We start from the raw sequence: 21,545 nt of genomic DNA, 5'->3' as shown, positions 1-21,545 counted from the left end.
AAACGAGTAATGTTCAAATGGAATTTGAAGGGTAGGGTTGTATAATTATCTGTGTGACAGCTGTGAATGTGAGGGTTTCCAGTTGTGACAGAGTGCGTAACTTCCTTGTCCTTCACACACTGGTCCTATAATTACATGTAGGAAGGAACTGCAGGTGCTGGTTTAAACCAAAGATAGACACAAAATGCTGGAGTAACTCAGTGGGACAGACAGCATCTCTGGAGAGGAACGGGTGACGTTTCAGGTCGAGGCCCTTCTTCAAACGGAAGAAATGCCACCCATTCCTTCTATCCAGAGATGCACCTGTCCCGCTGAGTTACTCCAGCATTTTGTGTCTATGGCCTATAATTACGTTGAGTCGATCATTGTGTTTTGATGGGTTATAGACCGTAGAGCACGGAAAACAGGCCCTTCAGCCCACCCTGTTCATGATAGCCATTGTGTACCTGTCTATACTAATGCCATTTGCCAGCACTTGGCCCAGAGCCTTCTATGCCTTGGTGATTCATGTGCTCATCAAGATGTTCCTCAACTACTGCAAGAGTATTTATCTCCACCACCCACAAAGGCAGCGCATTCCAAGTTCCAACCACCTGAAAATAATTCTTCCTTGTATGACCTCTAAGCTCCTTACTTCTTGCTTTAATCCTTTGCCCCCAAGTGTTATACACCTCTGCCATGGGCAAAAGCTTACTACTGTCAACCTTCCCTGTGCCCCTCATAGTTTTTTGCACCTCAGTATCTCTCAGCCTTCTCCACTCAGGGAAGCAAACGCAACCTATCCAATCTCCGCATGGACCTTATTGCTGCTGCATCCAACTGAACTTGATCTGCAGAACATTTGGATGTAGAGTGGAGTCAGGGGAGTCACCTCTCTGTTCTAAAGAGATGCAGCGATTGGGAGGAAGGCAATTCAGGTCTTTGTTAAAGAGACTGGTTGCTAACTATTGCCCAATCTGTTTTAAGATAGATACAAAACGCTGGAGTAGCTCAGCGGGTCAGGCAGCATCTCTGGCGAAAAGGAATAGGTGACGTTTCGGTTTGAGATCCTTCTTCAGACTGAGAGTCAGGGGGAAGGGAAACAAGAGATATAGACGGTGATATAGAACAAATTAATTAAAGATATCCAAAAAGTAACAAATTCCTCGTATGTTGCAAAACATACTTGGATAATAAAGTATGATTATGATTATTATGATCAAAAAAAGGTGGAGCCCACAATGGTCCATTGTTGGCTGTAACATGTGCACTGCAGATGTTGAGGAATTTGCACGTACCACCAGATTCAGGATCATCTGCTTCCCTCTGTTAACAGACTGTTGAACGGTCCTCCCATAAACAAAGGTGTAAGCCCGATCCTGTCTCATTGTGGACCTTGAGCTTTTTCTCTAACTGTAAAGCTATAATGCTGCAACACTGTATTCTGCACTCTGACATGTTTCACTTTGCCCTGCCTGCTGTGTATGGCTTGACTGTATTCGGGGAGAGTATGATGTGACTGGATAGCATTCAAATAACGTTTTTCTCTGTATCTAGGTACACATGGCAATAATAAGCCAATACCAATTGCATCCTTTCTAACATGTGCTGGCTTATCGCCTCTTACCCACGCTCTAAGCTTCCTACTTGCTGCCGTTTGTGGACTTCATGGGCTTATCTTTGGTATCGCCTGCAGCTGTACATTCATTCCCCTCTGAGCTGGATGGTATTAACACTAGGGAGCAGTGCTCTGTGTTGTCTCACCAAGTATTCGTTCTATCACTCTCTGAGGACCCCGAGCAATGAAAGCCTAAAGACTATCTGATTAATTTCTTATTCCTCTCTTCAAAGAAGGTCCTGTCCAAGGGAGGTCATTGGGAGGTCAGAGTGATTTTACTTTGTCTCATCTCTGGCTGACGTGAGCAAATCAGCTTTATAATTTATTCTTTTTATTTTGAGGCACCTTGTAGCTAATCAGAAAAGTTGAAATAAAGGAATATGCAAGGCATAGAAAAAGCTTTTTGTTTAAATCTTTGTGTCTTCATTCTGACACAAAGCTAGCCACAATGCAAATAATACACTAAGCTGAATGGCAGGCAGGCATCTTTCCATAGATAATGATCAGTGCTTGCATGGTGAAGGCCACTTACAGTAACTAAAGAAATTGGAACGTGCAAGGTTTGTGTGAGCTCGATACCATGGCAAAGGAAGCTTGGAGATGGCATAGAATGGAAGACGTGCATAATTGAAATGTAAAGTAGCCAAGAGATGAAAGCATGAAAGAGGGAAAAAAATTGCAGGTCACCATTTGCTTAATGTATCTGCAGTTCAGTAATACGTGCCTGCATTGTGCGTAGCTTTCAGGTCATTAATGAGGAACCTGACTGATCTGGTCTCTCTGTCTGGTTCTATTGCCTGAATAATCATCATTAAAAAGGGAAAGATGCCTGCATTTTTGCCTTGGCTTGCAAGAGGTAAGGATGTCTCCAAGAATGTTGCAGCCAGTGAAGTCCTTTCAAAGTGCTCTCTCTGATTAGCGTTCCGTGCACAGCAAGAGCCCACAAAGAGCAATGCATTAACATTGTTTAGAGATGGAAATTGCACGGAAGAAGTATTTTCCTTTTGAACCAGTGCCATGAGATCTTTAGTTTAGTTTAGAGATGCAGCGCGGAAACGGAGCTTCAGCCCACCGAGTCCGCGCCACCAGCAATCCCCGCACGCTAGCACTATCCTACAGACTAGGGGCAATTTACCATTTTTACTGAAGCCAAATTAACCTACAAATCTGCACATCTTAGGAGTATGTGAGGAAACCGGAGCAGCCAGAGAAACGCCATGTGGTCACAGGGTAAACATACAAAATCTATAGACAGCACCCGTAGTCAGGATTGAACCCGGGTCTCTGGCACTGTAAGGCAGCTACTCTACCACTGCGCCACCGTGCCACCCTAAGAGTGTCATCCCTACTCGAGCGTGTTTAATAGTAATATGTACTGACAATGTAACAATGAAGTTCTTCCTTGCTACAGCTTAACAGGCTCGTGAATGCAATAACTCACAAATAAATAATAATCAATAGTACAATAAATGAATAACCGTAATACCAGGTAACCATAAGAGTGCAAAAACCGAAGACAGAATCCATATAAGATCATAGTTGCTGCGGTCTGTGCTGTGAAGTGTTCAAGACTTGATGGTTACTGGGCGGGCTGAAGCTGTTCTTGAACCTGTTTATGCTTCATCTGCTGGCTTGGCACTTCCTCAACATTGCATCGATGATCAGCCTGTACTTTTGTACTGATGGAGTGTCAGCAACAGTCTTGGGGAGGTGCCGCGCAATGGCAGGAGTATCCCTACACTATTATTTTACGTGGGGAAAAAAAATGGTGGTGTAACTCAGAGGGGCAGACTGCCTCTGTGGAGGGAATGAACCAGGGTCTGGACCTTTTTAGAGGTGGAAAGGAGATGAGTGTCAGAAAAGGAGAAAAGAGAAGGAATGAAATGTAAAAAAACGGGCACAATTGCTGGAGTAACTTAGTGGGTCGGGCAGCATCTCTGGAGAATGTTTTGGATCGACAACCTTCAGATTGATGAAACAAACGCACAGGGGTGGGGAATAAGTGGAGGCAGATGAAAAACGTAAAGAGAAGGGATAAAAACGAAATGGGGGACTTGATAGGAGATGAGTGTTGGGAGGAGGGGAAAGGAGTAGGGTGACTGGTGGTGGGAGAAATGTGTGTGCATATGTGGGGGCAGGGGAAGGAAGGCATGTGAAGTGAGTGGGATTATCTCTGGTGCCCTGGCCAATATTATCATTCAAACATCAGTGCAGGAGGATGGATTATGGCTTCGCTGCCTCTGAGATCTTTACACAATTCTTCCAACAATTGGTGGAAATGCAACCACTTCCTTTCTGATGTGGGGAAGGTAAGAATCAGCTACAGATCACGACATGGTACATACATTGTTTTCTCATAATGGGTTTGAAACAAAACACTCCAAGTTATTGGAGTGTTTTGTTTGCGTGAACTGGAGGGGGAGGGGGGGGCTACTTGCTTCAGATTCTAGCATCTGCACTTTCTTGTGTCTCCAAGTTATTGGACATGAGAAACTACAGATGCTGGAATCTTGAGCAAACAGCCCTCCTCCTCCCACCCTGGTGCTCATGCACTTCTTTCCCCCCCCCCCCTCACCACCATCTTCCCATACCACCAGACACCTGGTTCCTTTCCTTTTGTACACTCGTCTTCCATCCCCGAGTCCCATGTTTCCATTTATTCCCTCACTGCCCCGTTCCACCAATTTCCTTTCCTTAGGCTGTACTTTTCATTCCTCTGATTATCTGACTCTCTTTTGTCATCTCCTTACCCCTTGCCTTTCTCTCTTACTCCACCCATCTTCCAATCATCACACTCTCACTCACTCACTCACTCACTCACTCACTCACTCACTCACTCACTCACTCACTCACTCACTCACTCACTCACTCACTCACTCACTCACTCACTCACTCACTCACTCACTCACTCACTCACTCACTCACTCACTCACTCACTCACTCACTCACTCACTCACTCACTCACTCACTCACTCACTCCACCTACCACTTGCCAGGCTTTGTCCCACCTTCAAAAATGGACATGCAGTGCTGGAGTAATTCAATGGTGTGGCACGGTGGCGCAGCGGTAGAGTTGCTGCCTTACAGCGAATGCAGCACCGGAGACTCAGGTTCGATCCTGACTACGGGTGCTGTACTGTATGGAGTTTGTACGTTCTCCCCGTGACCTGCGTGGATTTTCTCCAAGATCTTCGGTTTCCTCCCACACTCCAAAGATGTACAGGTTTGTAGGTTAATTGGCTGGGCAAATGTAAAAGTTGTCCCTAGTGGGTGTAGGATAATGTTAATGTGCGGGGATCGCTGGGCGGCGCGGAGCCGGTGGACCGAAGGGCCTGTTTCTGCGCTGTATCTCTAAATCTAAATCTAAAAATCTAAACGGGTCAGGTCGCATCTGTGGAGAACATGGATAGGTGACATTTTGGGTCTGGACCTTTCTTCCCACTCCCACCTTTCTTTCCAACTTGCCTGACTCGCTAAGTTTCTCCAGAACTTTGTTTTTCTTTCACACCAATAACTTGTTAATTCGCGATGCTTCATTAGTGTTTATTGGATTGTCAAGGCAGCTCGATGTGCCGTTGCTCCTCAAATAGTACAGCTGGTGCTGATCAGAATCAAGTTGATTATATTAATTTGCATGCAAATTACCTCTCACCACAACATGTTGCATTACTGTTGCACAACACCAGTTACTGAAAGGCCTTGTTCCTCCGTGAGACACAGTGGGTGACCTTTCACTTAGAACTGGAAAAACTGGCTTCACTGGCTCTGGTTTTCATCAAGGTATTTAATGCACTTTTAACTGCACTCTCAGGACTTCATTCCTTAGAGGGCAGGAGGCTGAAGGGTGATCTTTTAGAGGTGTATGAAAGAAAAGATCAGGTGCATGTTTGGGGTCTTTTTCCCAGGCTACAGGAATCAAGATTGTAATCATGTATTGTCTTTACGATGACTGGTTAGCACGCAAAAAAAGCTTTTCACTGTACCTCGGAACACGTGACAATAAACTAAACTGAAACTGAAGAACTCGAATCAAGAGGGCATAGTTTAAGGTGAGAGGGCAAAGATTTAATAGGAACTTGTGGAGCATTTTGTTTCAGGTGTGGTGAAGAGGGTGGTGCATATGTGGAACAAACTGCCAGAGGAGGTAATTGAGACAGACTCAATAATAATATTTAAAAGACATTTGAACAGGCACATGGATAGGAAAGGTTTAGAGGGCTATGGGACAAAGGCGGGCAATGGGGGTGTATTGATCAGCACGGACGAGTTGGACCCAAGGGTCTGTTTCCACGCTGTGTGAATCTATGATTCTATAACTCTCTCCTATTCTGTAGTTCATGAGAATTGTTCTGATGAGCACACTCCTTTAACTTATTCTGTCACGCAACATTCCTCTTTTGTACCAAACAAAAGAAGTGAGCTGGGATGGTTTAAGTAAAGCAAACAACCCAGAAGACAAAAGGAAAAACAAAACTTGTACCTCCCTGAAATCTAAAATGAAAACAGAGAATGCTGGAAACATTCAGCGGGTCTGGTGGCTTCTGTGGGAAGAGAAACTAGAGTGAATTTTTCGGGTCATAGATTGCTACGGCATCAGATAACAGGTTAAATACCATTCACTAGGAACACATTTTGCCAAGCAGTTTAAACAATTTAATAAATAATTTAAAAGCGCCCGGACAGGTATTTCAATCAGCAAGACATAGATATGATGGAGATGGCCGTGATCCACTGCAGTTTGCCTACCGTCGCAACAGGTCTACAGCAGACACCAGCTAGCTCCCTGCCCCAAATGCCATCTCTGGAACACCTGGTCAACAATGACACCTGTATATCGAAGATAGTTCTGCTTTCAACACTACCATTCAAACTCATTTCCGTACTCCCGGACATGAGTCAGCACTCCACTCTGCCATCAGATCCTCGACTTTCTAACCCACACCAGTCTGGATAGGTGATAGTACATCCTTCTGAATAATTTAGTGTCCCACAAGGATGCGTCTCAGTCCCCATGACATACTCCCCATACACTGATGACTATGCAGCCAAACTCAGCCCTAGGTCCATCTACAAGTTTGTAGATGACACCACCGCAGTGGGCAGGATCACGAATAATGACGAGATGGAGTACAGTCCTTCCATCAGGTAGAGAACTGTCCGATTCACCTCTACCCTGTTGCGGACATTGGACCTATGTCTCTGGAATTGGTACGCTACAATGCGGAGAAATATATTCTGCACTCTATCTTTCCTTTTGCTTTACCTCTTGAGCATGAGTTTGGCTTGATTTTGTATTTATGTATAGTATTATCTGATTTCATTCCATAACATGCAAAACAAAGCTCATCACTGTACTCCGTTACATGTGACGATAATAAACTTAAACCTAAAGAACAGGGAACGACGAGGGTGAAAATGGACCATGATTATGTTGGCCTTTCCCAAGGCAGCATGAAGTGTAGATGGAGTTGATGGTGGGAAGGCTGGTTTGTGTAATGGACTGGGCTACAATTATGACTCTACAATTTCTTGCAAACCTTCCAGCATCTGCAGTATCTTGTCTCCTGCAGTCCATGGGTGTCTCAGAGACAGTGTCCCGATGTTCATTGGTCCAGAATGAGGTTTAAGATGCCTCCTTCTGGACCAATGAAGGAGGTTTAAGATGCCTGAGAGCTGATTGTCGATCAAATCAATGTTATCTGAAATCAATCCATACAAAAGAGAGACACAAGGTGCTGAAGTAACTCAGCGAGTGAGGCAGCATCTCTGAAGAAAAAGGTTGGGTGACGTTTTGGGGTGGGACCTGAAGATCCAACCCGAACCGTCACCAATCCTTTTTTGTTTCCAGAAATGTTGCCTGACCTGCTGAGTTACTCCAGCACTTTGTGACTATCTTTGGTATTAAACCAGTTCTTTTGTTTCTACATCAATCCATACAAAGTGGGAATGTTGCAGCAAAACCTTCTCGATGAATGACGTTTAAGCTATCTGAGTCAAAACACTCAGTGGGTCAGGCAGCATCCCTGGAGGACATTTTAAAAGGCGAGGCTTCGGATCTGGACCCTTCCAAAGACTTCAAGCTGGAAGAGGCTTTTGTTGAAGTAAGATCTGTGAAATGAAAGACCCAGTACATGTCCTTTACTGCACTGAACACAATGAACAGTTTATGCTGAATAAACACCAAAGGGATCCACATCAAAACGCACGAGTTAATGGGATACATTACAGAGCAATTGTTTGTCTCACAAAGTAATTTTCTGGCAAAATCCCTAAAACCGTTTAGCGTTGAGTTTGGTAATCGGCACGTCTTTAATGCTGCCAGCGTGGACTGTTTAAACCAGGAACACATATTTATACCAATGTTTTTCCGAAGACTTTGATTTTGTGCATTTAAGGAGGTGACAAAATGATAATATCCTTGATCTTTAGTGAGACCGAGTCCCACACCTCCCTGTGCTCCCAGAATATCAAGGGAAAGGCATTCCAACAAAGCTGATGACGTGGGTGTTGATTAGATCCAGATTTTCAACAAGGCAAAAACAGTTTGAAAATGCGCTTTTTATATAAATATAAGGCCCACTTTGTTCCACGCAGAGAGATTTGTAGATTGCTCCTGGCTGCAGGGAACTGCACACACTGTTATAGTCATACAGCATGGAAACAGGGCCTTCAGCCCAACTTGTCCACATCGACCAAGGTGGCCATTTAAGTTGGTTCCATTGGCCCACTTTTGACCCATATCGCTCTAAACCATTCCTGTCAATCTACCTGTCAGAAATTATTTTTTAAAATGTTGTTGTTGTACCTGCGTCAACTATTTCCTCTGGCAGCTCATTCCTTATACCGTTCACACACTAGAAAAAAATGCTCCTCATGTTCCTATTAAATCTTTCCCCTCTCACCTTAAATCTATGTCCACTGGTTGATTCCCCTACTCTGGGTAAAAGACGGTGAATTCACCCAATAAGGTCACCCCTTAATATCCTGTGCTCCAAGTAAAGTCCTAGCTTGTCCAACTTCTTTCTATTGCTCCAATCCTGGCAAATTCCTTAAATCTTTCCAGTTTAAAGATTTGTTTGACCTTTTTCAAAGAGCTCTTCAGTTAGTCTCATAAAACAACCCCCCCCCCCCCTCCCACCCACCTCCTCTCTTTCCCACAGGAAAGCAAATGTAGTCTTTTCCTGTATTTACCAATACTGTTTCAAGTTACTGTAGAAACAACTCCCACCAATCCCCACCTTTATTCCTGTCAGACCCTTGTAGTAACTCACTGCAGAAAACAAATTCTCATAATTTTCTTTGCCAATCTGAGGCTAGAACTGTTATCTTCTAATTTTCACCCCATCATACACTCAGTTCCCACTCCTCAGTCCCATGTTTCTCTTTTATTCACCTATTTCCCCTCCCCCCTAAACCCTTCTACCCATATCCCTTTCTCTGGCTTTACATTTCACTCTGCTTTATCTGACACCCATTTGTTTTCCTCCCTTTTTGGCTCTGGTCTTTGACATACTCCACCCATCTACCAATGACCTCCACCACCTCCAACCTCTATCCACCTATCCCATACCAGCATTTCCAACAACCCTCGCCACCCTTCTCCAGCTTTCTTCCTCTACTTCATCAGTCTGAAGAAGGGTCTTGACTGAATCGTCGCCTATCCATTCCTTCCACATATCCTTCCACGCTTTCCCCCCATTCCTAAAATCTGATCATAATCAAGACAATGCAAACATTTAACAACAACATTTAAAAGACATTTGGACAAGTACATGGATGGAGCATTGAAAGGTACAGCATTGAAATGGATCCTTTAGCTCCCCAATGTCTACCAAACATGATGCCAAGCTAAACTAATGATGCATACCCTTCCATTCCCTGCATAATCATGTGCCTATCTAAAAGCCTCTTAAATACCCCTATTTTATTTTCAATAATTCCCCATATTGTGCGTTTTAAAAAAAACTTGCTCCGTACATCTCCTTAAAACTTTGCCCCTTTTACCTTAAAGCTATGTCCTCTAGCCGTTAACATTTCCACACTGGGGTAAAAGGTTCTGACTGTCTAGGTAAGGTAAATGAAACTAATTTGGATGAGGCATCTCGGTTGGCATGAATGAGTTGGGCTGAAGGGCTTGACATAACTCCAAGTCTTATCAGACCGTAGAGTCCAAAATATCCCCAAGGGAAATGAACAGTACACTTCAGTTGAGGACTAACCTGATCACCGTTTTCTCTAGTTTCTCAATCTGCCAATATTATACCCATTATTCCATCATACCTCTAACCCGTGTGCTTAGACGTCATTTTTGCACTTTGAAAGAAGACTTTTGAAAGCCTATAATTATTCACACTGCAGGCCCACCACCGATTTCCCAGCACCCTTGGTTCCAGAACCTTGCCGTATCATCCGTTTTGCCAAACCAACAGAGGTCACAGCCTGCAAAGTTGGCTACGGAAGTCGGCCGTCGGAAGTCGACCTGTCAGATTTGCTGATCCGATCAGTGATGAAGTCTAGATCGGCTGTCTCACTCTGCCTTGACACCACGTTTTCAGGGGGACCTCTGTGAGGGGAGGTTTCAAGTGTGCTGTCACAAATTTGTCCAGATTAAAGGGGGCACCAGACCACCAGTTGTCGGAAAATCGATGGTGGACCTGTACTTTTAATAATCCTTTCTTTCACTGAGAGGAATCAAAAAGGCAAATTCTAGAGTCGAAAGTGTTTAATTGCCATACGTACTTGCAACTTAATAACATTTTTACTTTCAGCAGGCCTGGAAACACAATCCACGTAGATAATATATAAAAGCAGCATAAATTCAATATTATTATCAAAATTGCAGAGAAAATGCAAATGAGTGGAGTACAGAGAGATCTAGGTGTTCTGAAGCTGAAACACAAAAGTTAGTATGTAGCTGCAGCAATGAAAGCAAATTGGCTTTTATTGTTGAGGGTTGGGGAAAGAAAATATTTTAATTGTACAGACTATTGGTGAGCCTGCACTCTGATTATTGTGCACAGTTACTTGTTTAAGAAGGAATATACTGGCCTGGAAGAGATATGGGTGGCATGGTAGTGTAGTGGTAGAGTTGCTGCCTTGCAGCGCCAGAAACCCGGGTTTGATCCTGACTATGGGCGCTGTCTGTATGGAATTTGTACGTTCTCTCTGAAACCGCATCGTTTTTATCTGGGTGCTCCCACACTTTTTTGAATAATGACCCATTTTGATGGGCTCGTGTCCCAATGTGAAGCCTTTCAAGAAGTAAAAGAGAGATTTGTTGAAACGGTTCCTGGAATGCGGGAATGCAGCTTTTGCGGTTAGACTGGAGATACTGCACTTCTCCTTGGACCTGAGAAGGTTAAAGAAGTTTGATGGAAGTGCTCAAAATTATGAAGAGTTGGGAAGGAGTTCAGAAGCTAGAGGGTCCTTGACTGAAGGACACAGTTGAGGTGACTAAAGATGATAGGATGAGAAGATTTTAACACAAAGGTTTAATGTGGTTTTAAATGAGCTGCCAGGTTGGAGAGGAAACAGACTTTGTAATAACCTTAAAGAGATTTCGAAGAGACTCGGAGCTGTACGTCACAGAAGCAGGACCATTGGCCCACCTTGTCCCTGCTGACCAAGTTGGCATATTGGGCTAGTTCCGTTTACCTACATTTGGCACATATCCCTCTGAATGCTTCCCATCCAATATGTCCAAATGTCTTTTAAAAATCATTCCATAGCTTTCCCTGGCAGCTCGCACCGGATGCAGACAATGCTCTGAGTGGAAAACTTTGCTCCTGCGGTTATAAATTCGTAAGTCATAGGAGCAGAATTAGGCCATTTGGCCCAACAAGTCTACTCTCCCATTCAACCATGGCTGATCTATCTTTCTCTCCATAGGTGTCTGTTAAATCTCTCCCCTGTCTCCTTAAGCCTATGCCCTCTAGTTGTAGAATCTTCTACCCTGGCAATTGGGTAACATTTGGATGAAAAGTAATTCAATGATATGGTGAAGGAGCAAAGATGGGGATTAATTGGATAGAATACAAAGTTGATTGATGAATGCTCCCGTTTTTCTCTTGTGGCTATCCTGTCTGAAGAAGGGACAAAGTCAGCGATTTCTTCAACTGCACTTATGGCCAAAATTCAAATGCATCTACCAATCCGATCTGTGAGCAAATTGTAACAACATTGGCTGTGAAATGGTGCTGTTGCAATTTAACTTGTTAATGAATTAATGTGGGAAGGGTTGCTTCATTATTGTCTCTCTGTTGTGCTTGGGCACATTTAATGTTGCACTGCATATCCGTGGGTGTGTGGCAACTCTGGTGGAATAATATGCTTTAAATTCATATTTGTAATGAAGAGAAGACTACTTGTTGAGAAAGCTTTCATCAATTAGAATCTGACTGGCTCCCTGTGGGCCAAAAAATATGTTTGCAAATAGTACAGGAGCTGTGAGCCATGTTGTTTAATGATGGTGTCAATGTGCTAATGTTTGATGTATCCTAGTTAGATATCTTTAACAACCTAAATAGCAAACTTACATCTGTAAGTAAGAGTTGCCCTTTTATATTAAAGATTAAATTTAGTCAGTTCCTTTGAGTCATAGAGGGATACAGTGTGGAAACAGGCCCAACTTGCCCACACCGGCCAACATGTCCCAGCTACACTAGTTCAATTAGTCTTGGAGCCATGCAGCATGGAAACAGGCCTTCAGCCTAACTCATCTATGCCGACCCAGATGACTCATCTAAGCTAAATTTAGATACAAAAAGCTGGAGCGGGTCAGACAGCATCTCTGGGGAAAAGGAATAGGCGATGTTTGGAGTCGAGACCCTTCTTAACTCACACAGATCTAAGCTAGTCGCATTTGCCTCGTGTTTAGCTCATATCCCTCAAACTTTCTTATCCACGAGTCTGCCCAAATGTCCTTTCAATATTGTTATTATACCTGCCCAAATGACTTCCTCTAGCAGCTGCTTCCATAGACCCACCACCCTCTGTGTGGGGAAACAAAATCTTGGCATGTTATTTCCAGTGACTTTTATTTGTTCTTATTAGTGCAGGTTGAATAACCATATGTGATGCTATATAAACATGTGTTTGTATCCATCACTAATATTGTCCCGTGAGCTTGTGGTGTTCAATTAGATCATTGTCGATCTCTTCTAAACTATTAAAGCCATATACAGTATGTTTCGGGTTGGGATCTGTCCTCAGACTAAGTGAAGTTACACAGGAGCCTCTTCCCGTAGTCTTTACATGTGCTGGACCTGGGATTACTGGACTGAGGAACGATCCCGATTCGAAACTTCACCTGTCAGTCTGAGGAAGGGTCCTGACCCGAAACGTCACCCATCCTTTTTCTCCAGAGATGCTGACTGACCCACTGAGTTATTCCTGCACTTTGTGCCTATCTTCAGTATAAACTAGCATCTGCAGTTCCTTCCTACACAAATAAATGTTCTAATTCGTTCACTTTATCCTTTAGCTATGCATGATAAACAAACATGCATGGAACATTAGAGGTGTGGGTCTGTGCAAACTGTCACACAAAAAAGCCATCATACAAGTAAACATGTAATTTTTTCCCTTAAAAAAAAAACTCTTCTACTAATCTGTCTTGTGCTCTAACATTGAAGTCCCTGAAAATCAGATAAGGGGGAAGTAAACTTCCATCTGTAGTGGAACATTGAGTCAAATATGCAATTAAATGTGATTAGGTTTGATTATGATCATTGCCCCAGCGCTACCAATATTCAAGGAGTTTGTGGACTCTTTTAGTAAATAAGGAATCTCTGAAATGGGAAATATTCTGTTCTAATGCAGATCACCCATGTTCCCCTGATGAGGGGAGGTCAGCTGCTGAAACTTTAATGGAGACGCAAGAAACTGCAGATGCTGGAATACACAAAATGCAGGAGGAGCTCAGCTGTTAAAGTAGCATCTGTGGAAGGCAATAGACACACAATGTTTTGGGTTGAGCCCCTTCTCATCTGACTCCCTTTTGTCTCCATTTCACCCCTATTCTTTGCCACTCACTCCACCCATCTTGCAATCAACCACTGTCACCTGTATCCACCTATCACTTGCCAGGCTTTGTGGCTGCCCACCCTTCCCTCTTTCTCCCCCCTATTTTAGCAGTCTGAAGAAGGGACCCGATTTGACACCCAGTCCATTTTCTTTCACAGATGCTGCCTGACCTCTTGTGTTCTCCCAGCACATTGTGTTTTGCTGAAGTTTTAATGTCGGCTTATGAAAGTACAGAAAATACAGAACTGTTAATCTTTCATTATTTTTTGGTTTGGTTTATTATTGCAAGTGTAACGAGATACAATGGGAAAACGTTTTGTTTTACTTGCCATAGAGGTAGATCTGTGGTTTGTACCAGATTATGTTGTTCTTGTGGAATGTGGACATTGCCATTAAGACCAGTTTTTAATTTCCGATTGTTATTGTTGGTGGTGGTTGTGTTGAACTACTTGCTTGAGCCATTGTGGTTCTTCCAATGAAAATGCTCCCAGAATGTACACAGCTTGTACTGTGGCACAGCTGATAGAGCTGCTGTCTCGTAGCGCCAGATACCTGGGTTCGATTCTGACCTCTGCTGCTGTCTGTGTGGAGTTTGCACGTTCTGCATGTGAGCATGTGGGGTTCCTTCGGATACTCTGGTTTCCAACCACATCCCAAAGATTTGCGGGTTTGTAGGTAAATCGGCCTCTATAATTTGCCCCTTGGTGTGGTTGCGAAAGTGGGATCGCGAATGGATGGTCAGTGTGGGCTGAAAGGCCTGTTTCAATCAACCAATACGTCTGTGTAAGTAGTTCCAGTTCTTGAACACAGTGACATTGAAAGAACATTTGGCATTAGGATGGTGCGCGGTTGGAAATCTGCAGGTGGTGGCAATCTTCTGCCATTGTCTTCCAGATGATGGAGTTAAGACGTGTTGTTGAAGAAGCCTTGGTGAATTGCTGCAGTCCATTTTGTAGATGTTGTGCAATGCAGGCGTTGTATTCAGTGTATGTATTATTCCCCTTAATTTCTGGAACCGAAACGTGCCTCAGATGGTACTATCCTGCCTCTGAGTCAGTCCCGTTCTCAAGACCTGAGTATTTAGTCAAGGGTAATGCAGTGCGATGTCCAAGATGTCATCTTGTACCTGAAGCGGTTAGGCAGGTGCAATAACCACATTTTTTAGACATTTGGGCAGGTACATAAGTAGTAAAGATTGAGAAGGATATGGGCCAAATGCGGGCAAATGGTGCTAGCTTAGATGGGACATCTTGGTTGGGTCGAAGTCCCTGTTTCTGTGCTGTATCATTCACAGATAATTGAGTCTGTGTTCTCAATTATTTTCAACAGAGGTATGTACGTTATCGTGGTGATAATACTTGGGCGGATGCCTCGGCATTCCAGGGGCCAAGAAAACAGCTGCATTAAATAACAGTTAATCTCCTCTTGTTCATTATTTCTAAGTAGCTTCCCCAATTTTGGTTTGATACTGGCTTTGATTGTCATGTGTAATGAAATTTGTGAAAAACTCTTATTTCCAGGTATTTTAGATTGACAATTGTTTCCATGAATTTATCTCGATATTTTGTTTCAAAATCTTTCTTAAAACTGTTGAGGATTTCTCTTGTCATGTTGCTGGTCAGAGGTTTTCTGGTGGCAAAAATATTAATTTGGCTCATTTCCCCGTTTATTTCTTGGTGCCGAGTAATATTCCTGACACACTAACTATGGTGAATAGTTCCACTGACTAACTTTGGAAAAAATCTGAGCACTCGTGAAGTGTTGCTCTTTGCTATGTCAAACCAGGGTAGGACTTGCACAGTAAATGTGGATATGACACCACAAATACTGAAAATAAAATTTCTTTATATGCGGATGATGTATTACTTTATATCACAAACCCGGAAATTAGTATTCCAAATTTACTAAAATTAATAACTGAATTTGGATCATATTCAGGATATAGTATTAATTGGAACAAAAGTGAACTTATGCCGATAAGGGTAAATAATCTGCATATATTACAACAATTTCCTTTTAAGATAGCAAACGAAAAAATAAAATATCTTGGAATTTATGTAACAAAAAGATTTGATTCTTTATTTAAATCTAATTTTCCGCTCTTATTGAATAAATTAAATAAAAATATTTTATATTGGAAAACATTACCAATCTCAATGATAGGTAGAATTAATGCAATAAAAATGATTTTTCTTCCACAATTATTATATCTTTTCCAAATGATTCCGATATATCTTCTTAAAAATTTTTTTAAAAAAATTGATTCCATAGTCACTAACTTTATCTGGGATTATAAGAGCCATAGAATAAAAAAAGAACACTTATGTAAACCAAAAATAAATGGAGGTCTAGCTCTACCAAACTTTACGTTTTATTATTGGGCAGTCAATATTAAAAATATTAACTTTTGGTTAGTAGAGACAGATAAACAACCAACCTGGTTAATAATGGAAAAAGAAGATTGTTCGCCCTTTGAAATTAGTTCGATTTTATTCGCCAATAATAAAATAAGTAAGAAAACCTATGGTGAAAACCTTATAATAGATAGTGGAATACGTATTTGGAAACAAATAAAGAAAACATTAAAATTGGAATGTATACCACTAGCTCTTACTATTGTAAATAACATCACATTTAAACCTTCAATGATAGATAAAGGTTTTTTACAATGGAAAAACTGTGGAATTAATAAGATGGGAGATCTCTATAGGGAAAATCTTTTCCTTTCATTTCAAGAATTACAACAAATTTATGGATTACATTCAAAAGATTACTTTAGATATTTACAAATTAGAGATTATGTAAAAGCAAATACACATGAAATTAGAAATAGAAAGACAGAGATTTTAGATGAATGTTTGAATAAACACCCAAATACAGAAAAATTGATATCATATATTTATAATATTCTACTGGAAAACGATGCTCCAAGTACAGAAATATATAGACAATCATGGGAAAATGAATTAGGTCAAATTATTAGACCTGATATATGGGATGAAAGTTTACAACACATACATCACTGTTCGCTAAATGCTAGACACTCTCTTATACAATTTAAAATATTACATAGACTACATTATTCAAAAGCTAAATTACATAGTATTTTTCCAAATATATCTGCCATTTGTGACAAATGTCAGCAATTGGAAGCTAATTTAACGCACATATTCACAAATTGTGAAAAAATCACTAAATTCTGGACAGAAATATTTAAAATAATTTCGAATGTTGTTAATAGGAAGTTGATCCCTGACTCAAATTTAATAATACTGGGAATATTAGAAACAGATCAATTATTAACAACGAATCAAAGAATTTTTATTGATTATAGTTTAATAATTGGGAAAAAATTAATACTGAAATTCTGGAAAGGTCCTACATCCCCCACAATTAAAATGTGGATTACAGGAATGTCGGAGACACTTCATCTGGAAAGATTGAGACTTGTACTAGTGGACAGGTTGAATCTTTTCAGAGGAATATGGTCTCCATTTATTGTATATTTAAAGGGTCAAAATGGCTTGGTTCGAGGACTTGACCGTGGCCTGAATAATGGAATGGAGGAAGAATTATGAATAATAAATTATGGATATATCTCCAATGATAGATAACTTTTTTAATACTCCATTCATTTCTCCAATTTGGATCTCTTATTTTTATTTTATTTTTCTCTATCTTTTCCTCTCTTAAAAAAAAGTATAGAAATATGTAGGACACAATTGTTAATATTAATAATATCACGAATGTATGTAATAAGTAAATTTTATTAATATGTATTTATGTGTAATAAAAATATTTATCAAAAAACAAAAAGTAAATGCTGGAACCCTGGTAAGTGTTGCAGAACAGTGATCTTGGGTGTGCTAGTGCACGGTTATTGAAAGGTAGAGAGTCAGATGGGCAGTGTGGTGAGGAAGGCATTTGGCGTGCTTGCCTTTGGGAATCGTAATTAGTACAATAGTTAGGATGACATTTTGCAGCTGTACAGGCCATTGGTGAGACCACACCTGGAGTACTGTGTGCATTTCTGGTAAGAATGGGGCCTCCTGCATCTGGACTGGGTGAGCTGCCCTGTGCATACTACTAACTGGAGTGTTTGTGCTTATGCATGGGGATAGTCTTGCTCAGCTGTGTGCAAAAAATGTGTTTCACTGTACCTGGTACATGTGACTATAAAGAACCCATGGACCATTAAATGGAATAAGTGTTTAAGAGATTCACCATGATGTACCGTGGGCTTGAGGGCTTAGTCAGCTTGGATCGGCTGGGTCATTCTTCTTTGGACTGTATGCGGCTGAGGGGTGACCTGGATGAAGTGTGCAAGATCATGAGGAGCATGGGTAATGTGAACACTCGCTTTTCTCGAGGATAGAGAATTCAAAAACTAGAGGGCATAGGCTTATGGTGAGAGGGGAGAGATTTTAGAGGGAGCTCAGGGGCACCCTTTTTACTTGGAGAGTTAGTCTGTATCTGAAATGAGCTGCCAGAGAAAGCTCTAAAAGTGAACTCAATTGCAACTTTTTAAAAGACATTTGGACAGATATATAGAGGAGGGAGTTAGAGGGACATGGGTCAATTGCAGGCAAATGCGTCAAGCCCAGCACACCAATTGGATGAATGAGGATGGATAAGATTGTCCGAAGCCTGTCTCCATCCTGCACAGCTTGATGACATTATTCGGGCAACGTTGCTGCCTTACAGCACCAGAAACACAGTTCGATCCTGACTACGTGTGCTGACTGTGTGGAGTTTGCATGATATCATGGGTTTTCTTCGGGTGCTCCAGTTTCCTCCGTGCAGGTTTGAAGGTTAATTGGCTTTTGTAAATTGTCCCTAGGGTCAAACTAGTGTTATGGGGTAGACACAAAATGCTGGAGTAACTCAGCGGGACAGGCATCATTTCTGGAGAGAAGGAATGGGTGACGTTTCGAGTCGAGACCCTTCATGTTATGGGGTGGTTGTTGGTTGGCAGGGATTTGGTGGGCTGAAGGGCCTGTCTCCACGCTGTTCCTCAAAACTACACTAAAAAATCTCTCAATCAATATCTCTCTACACTCAATGCTTTTTAATGCTAATTTTGTGTTAAGTTATTATCTTTAACAACATCATTACTACTTTCCTGAATTGTGGTACCCAAGTATGACTATATAACACTAACCCGTCGTCTTCTATGACTGTGATCTTCTTTGGGCTGTGTCGCTGGTTCACTCTGGATTTTAGGTATGCATCATTATGGTTACCTAATATTACTATTTTTAAAGATATTCTGGACTATTATAGTTGTTTGTTATTGTGTTCATGGCACTGTTAAACTGCTGCAAGTGAGAATTTAATTGTTCCGTTACCTTTACATTTGACTATTAAACACACTTTTCACTTGACTTGGATCTTATAAAGTTTTGGCAAATGTCACGTATTTTTGTGTTGTGCTCCCCTAAATTCAAGCATCTTGTGTTTGTGTCCCCCTTTTGTGTGATTTCCCAGTCATTGGTTAAACATAGCAAACTTTGCAATAATATTTCTTGCCTCCCATCTGTACACAATCTGCAGAGAGAGATTTTTTTTTCTTTTATGATGTTTTACAAGCTCCAATGATATTTACGTTTGCTAGTCTCTGCCTAGCCCCTGTCCCCAGTAATCTATTTATTCAAAGCAGTAAACTGAAATCGGCAACATGTGGTGAACCAGATGGACTGGGTTTACAAGTATCAGCTGCTTGTTATAAGTTCCCAGAGTCTGAGAGGTAAACAGTGGTAGTTCAATAGAAGTTTCAAGGAGTGCGCCAGCTGTGAATTGGCTTGTCTTGAATATTTTTGGAGGCAAATTTATTTCTTCCTTATCTGTCTTGTTCGTTAGCTCTGTGCTGGAAGTAGTTTGTTGTGAACTCCATATGTAAAGCATTAGATCCAAAATAGCAGCAATGTTCTCAGCCTGTTTTTGTAAATAGAATTGGGGGTGGGAGGCAGGCCAAATAAAACAATGAACACAGAGGAGTTCAGCATAGAAACAGGCCCTTCGGCCCACAATGTCTCTGCCGAACACGAGTTAAACTCATCTCCTCTGCCTGCACGTGTTCTATATCCGTCCTCCCAAATATCCATGTACCTATCCAAAAGACTCTTAAAATCCACTCTCTTATCTGCTTTCACCACCACCCCCTGCAAAGTGTTCCAGGTACTCTTAACTCGGTGTAAAAACTAAACTTGTCCCTTAAAAATGCTTTAAAAAATGTTAACGCATTTTAAGCATCTCTTTTTAAACTTTGCTCCACTCACCTTAAAGTTATGCCCTCTAGTCTTTTAAAATTTCCTCCCTGAGAGAAAACGTTCCTCCTGTCTACCCTATCTATGTCTCTCATAATCTTGTATGCTTCTGTCAGGTCTCCCCACAGTTTCTGACGTTCCAGAGAAAACAATTCAAGTTTGTCCAACCTCTCCTTGTCTTTAATACCCTCTAATCAAGGCAGCATTCTTGTAAACCTCTTCTATACCCCCCCCCCCCCCCAAAAAGCCTCCACATCCTTCCTGTAATAGGGCGACTAGAACTGTCCAAGATGCAGGACAGAACACCTTCCCCGTGGTTATCAAACTTTACAACTCCTCCCCCTTCTGTCATGGGGTAGACTGAGACTGACTCCCCTCCCCCCCTCCCCCCCCCCCCCACCACAATCTTTGCACATCCCCCAAGCCTTTCCACTCATCATTTTAATTTCACGTTTCATGTATTTTGTGTTTTTATGACTATTGGCAGATCAATTTCCCTCCTGGGATAAATAAAGTTCTATCGTATTATATCGAGCTGCACACAATACTCCAAATACAGCCTGAGTGAAGTTTTATGAAGCTGCATCATGACTTCCTGACGTTGATACTGATGAAAGCAAGCATTGGTCCAGGGTGAGGTGAATGTGCATTAGAGTTGTTTTTTTAATATTTGGGTTCGCAGGATGTGCAGCAGGAGGGTTGACCTGGAGTTTGTACTCAAACATCTGTTGTGAGACTTGAACGCGCAACTTATGTACTCTGAGCGAGTCTGTCACTGAGCTGTACCTGTCAGTAATAGACCCGTGAAAGATATGAACAGAACATTTCAGATCGGGATCCTTTTTCAGTCTCGAGAAGCGTTCCGATCCGAAATGCCATCTGTCTGTATCCCCTCCGCAGATGCTGCCTGAACTGCTGGGTTTTCCAGTACTTTGTGTTTTGCTCAAGACTCCAGCATCTGCAGGTTATTGTCTCCAGTAAGACACCTGTTATTCTCTCTGTAGTAATTCAATGAACATAGGTGAGTAATGTTGGAATGGGTAATCTTCAGAACATTCTTCCTTGGAGTGGAGGAGGCTGAGGAGTAATCTCGTAGAGGTGTATAAAATCATGAGGGGAAATGATAGGGTGAATGTGATCTTTTTCCCAAGAGTCAAGTACAAGAGGACATAAGTTTAAGGTGAGAGGAGAAAGATGTAATAGGAATCTGGGGGGCTGTCTATTTACACAGAGGGTGGTGGGTATATGGAACGTGCTGCTAGAGGAAGTAGTTGAAGCAGGTATAATAACAGCATTTAAAAGCCATTTGGACAGGTACACAGACAGGAAAGGCTTAGAGGGAGATGGGCCAAACATGCGTAAATTGTACTCACTTAGATGGGGCATCTTGGCCAGCAAGAAAGAGTTGGTCTGAAGGGAATGTTTCCGTGCTGTACGACACTGGCTATAACTGAGAGTAAACACAAAGGGGTAGCCGTTTGTATTCATTTTCAGATTCACAAAACAGCAGCAAGGTAAAGTACCCCCCGCTATTTAATTTATTGTTGCTAATTTTGAGTGTTATGTTGTCTGAACTGAAATTTCAAATGGGTGCAGAGAAGATTTGATTGCTGTATTGAAACTGCTGTAGCCACTTATTGTTAAAGCCTTCAACCTGT

General features: G+C 41.8%; 1 protein-coding gene across 1 annotated transcript in view; it reads left to right on the top strand.

The window, feature by feature from the left end:
- Nucleotides 1-17,846: 17,846 nt before the first annotated feature.
- The window catches only part of LOC144602163 (transcriptional enhancer factor TEF-1), a 124,684-nt gene continuing 120,985 nt past the window's right edge, over nt 17,847-21,545 (top strand). The window contains exon 1 of the mRNA XM_078414900.1: nt 17,847-17,964. Within this exon, the coding sequence (XP_078271026.1) occupies nt 17,847-17,964 (118 nt within the window). The remainder of the gene's footprint in view (nt 17,965-21,545) is intronic.

Source organism: Rhinoraja longicauda, chromosome 18 (assembly GCF_053455715.1).
Source record: "Rhinoraja longicauda isolate Sanriku21f chromosome 18, sRhiLon1.1, whole genome shotgun sequence".
NCBI classification, from domain to species: Eukaryota; Metazoa; Chordata; class Chondrichthyes; order Rajiformes; family Arhynchobatidae; genus Rhinoraja; species Rhinoraja longicauda.
This window is presented reverse-complemented; position numbering and strand designations above follow the sequence as displayed.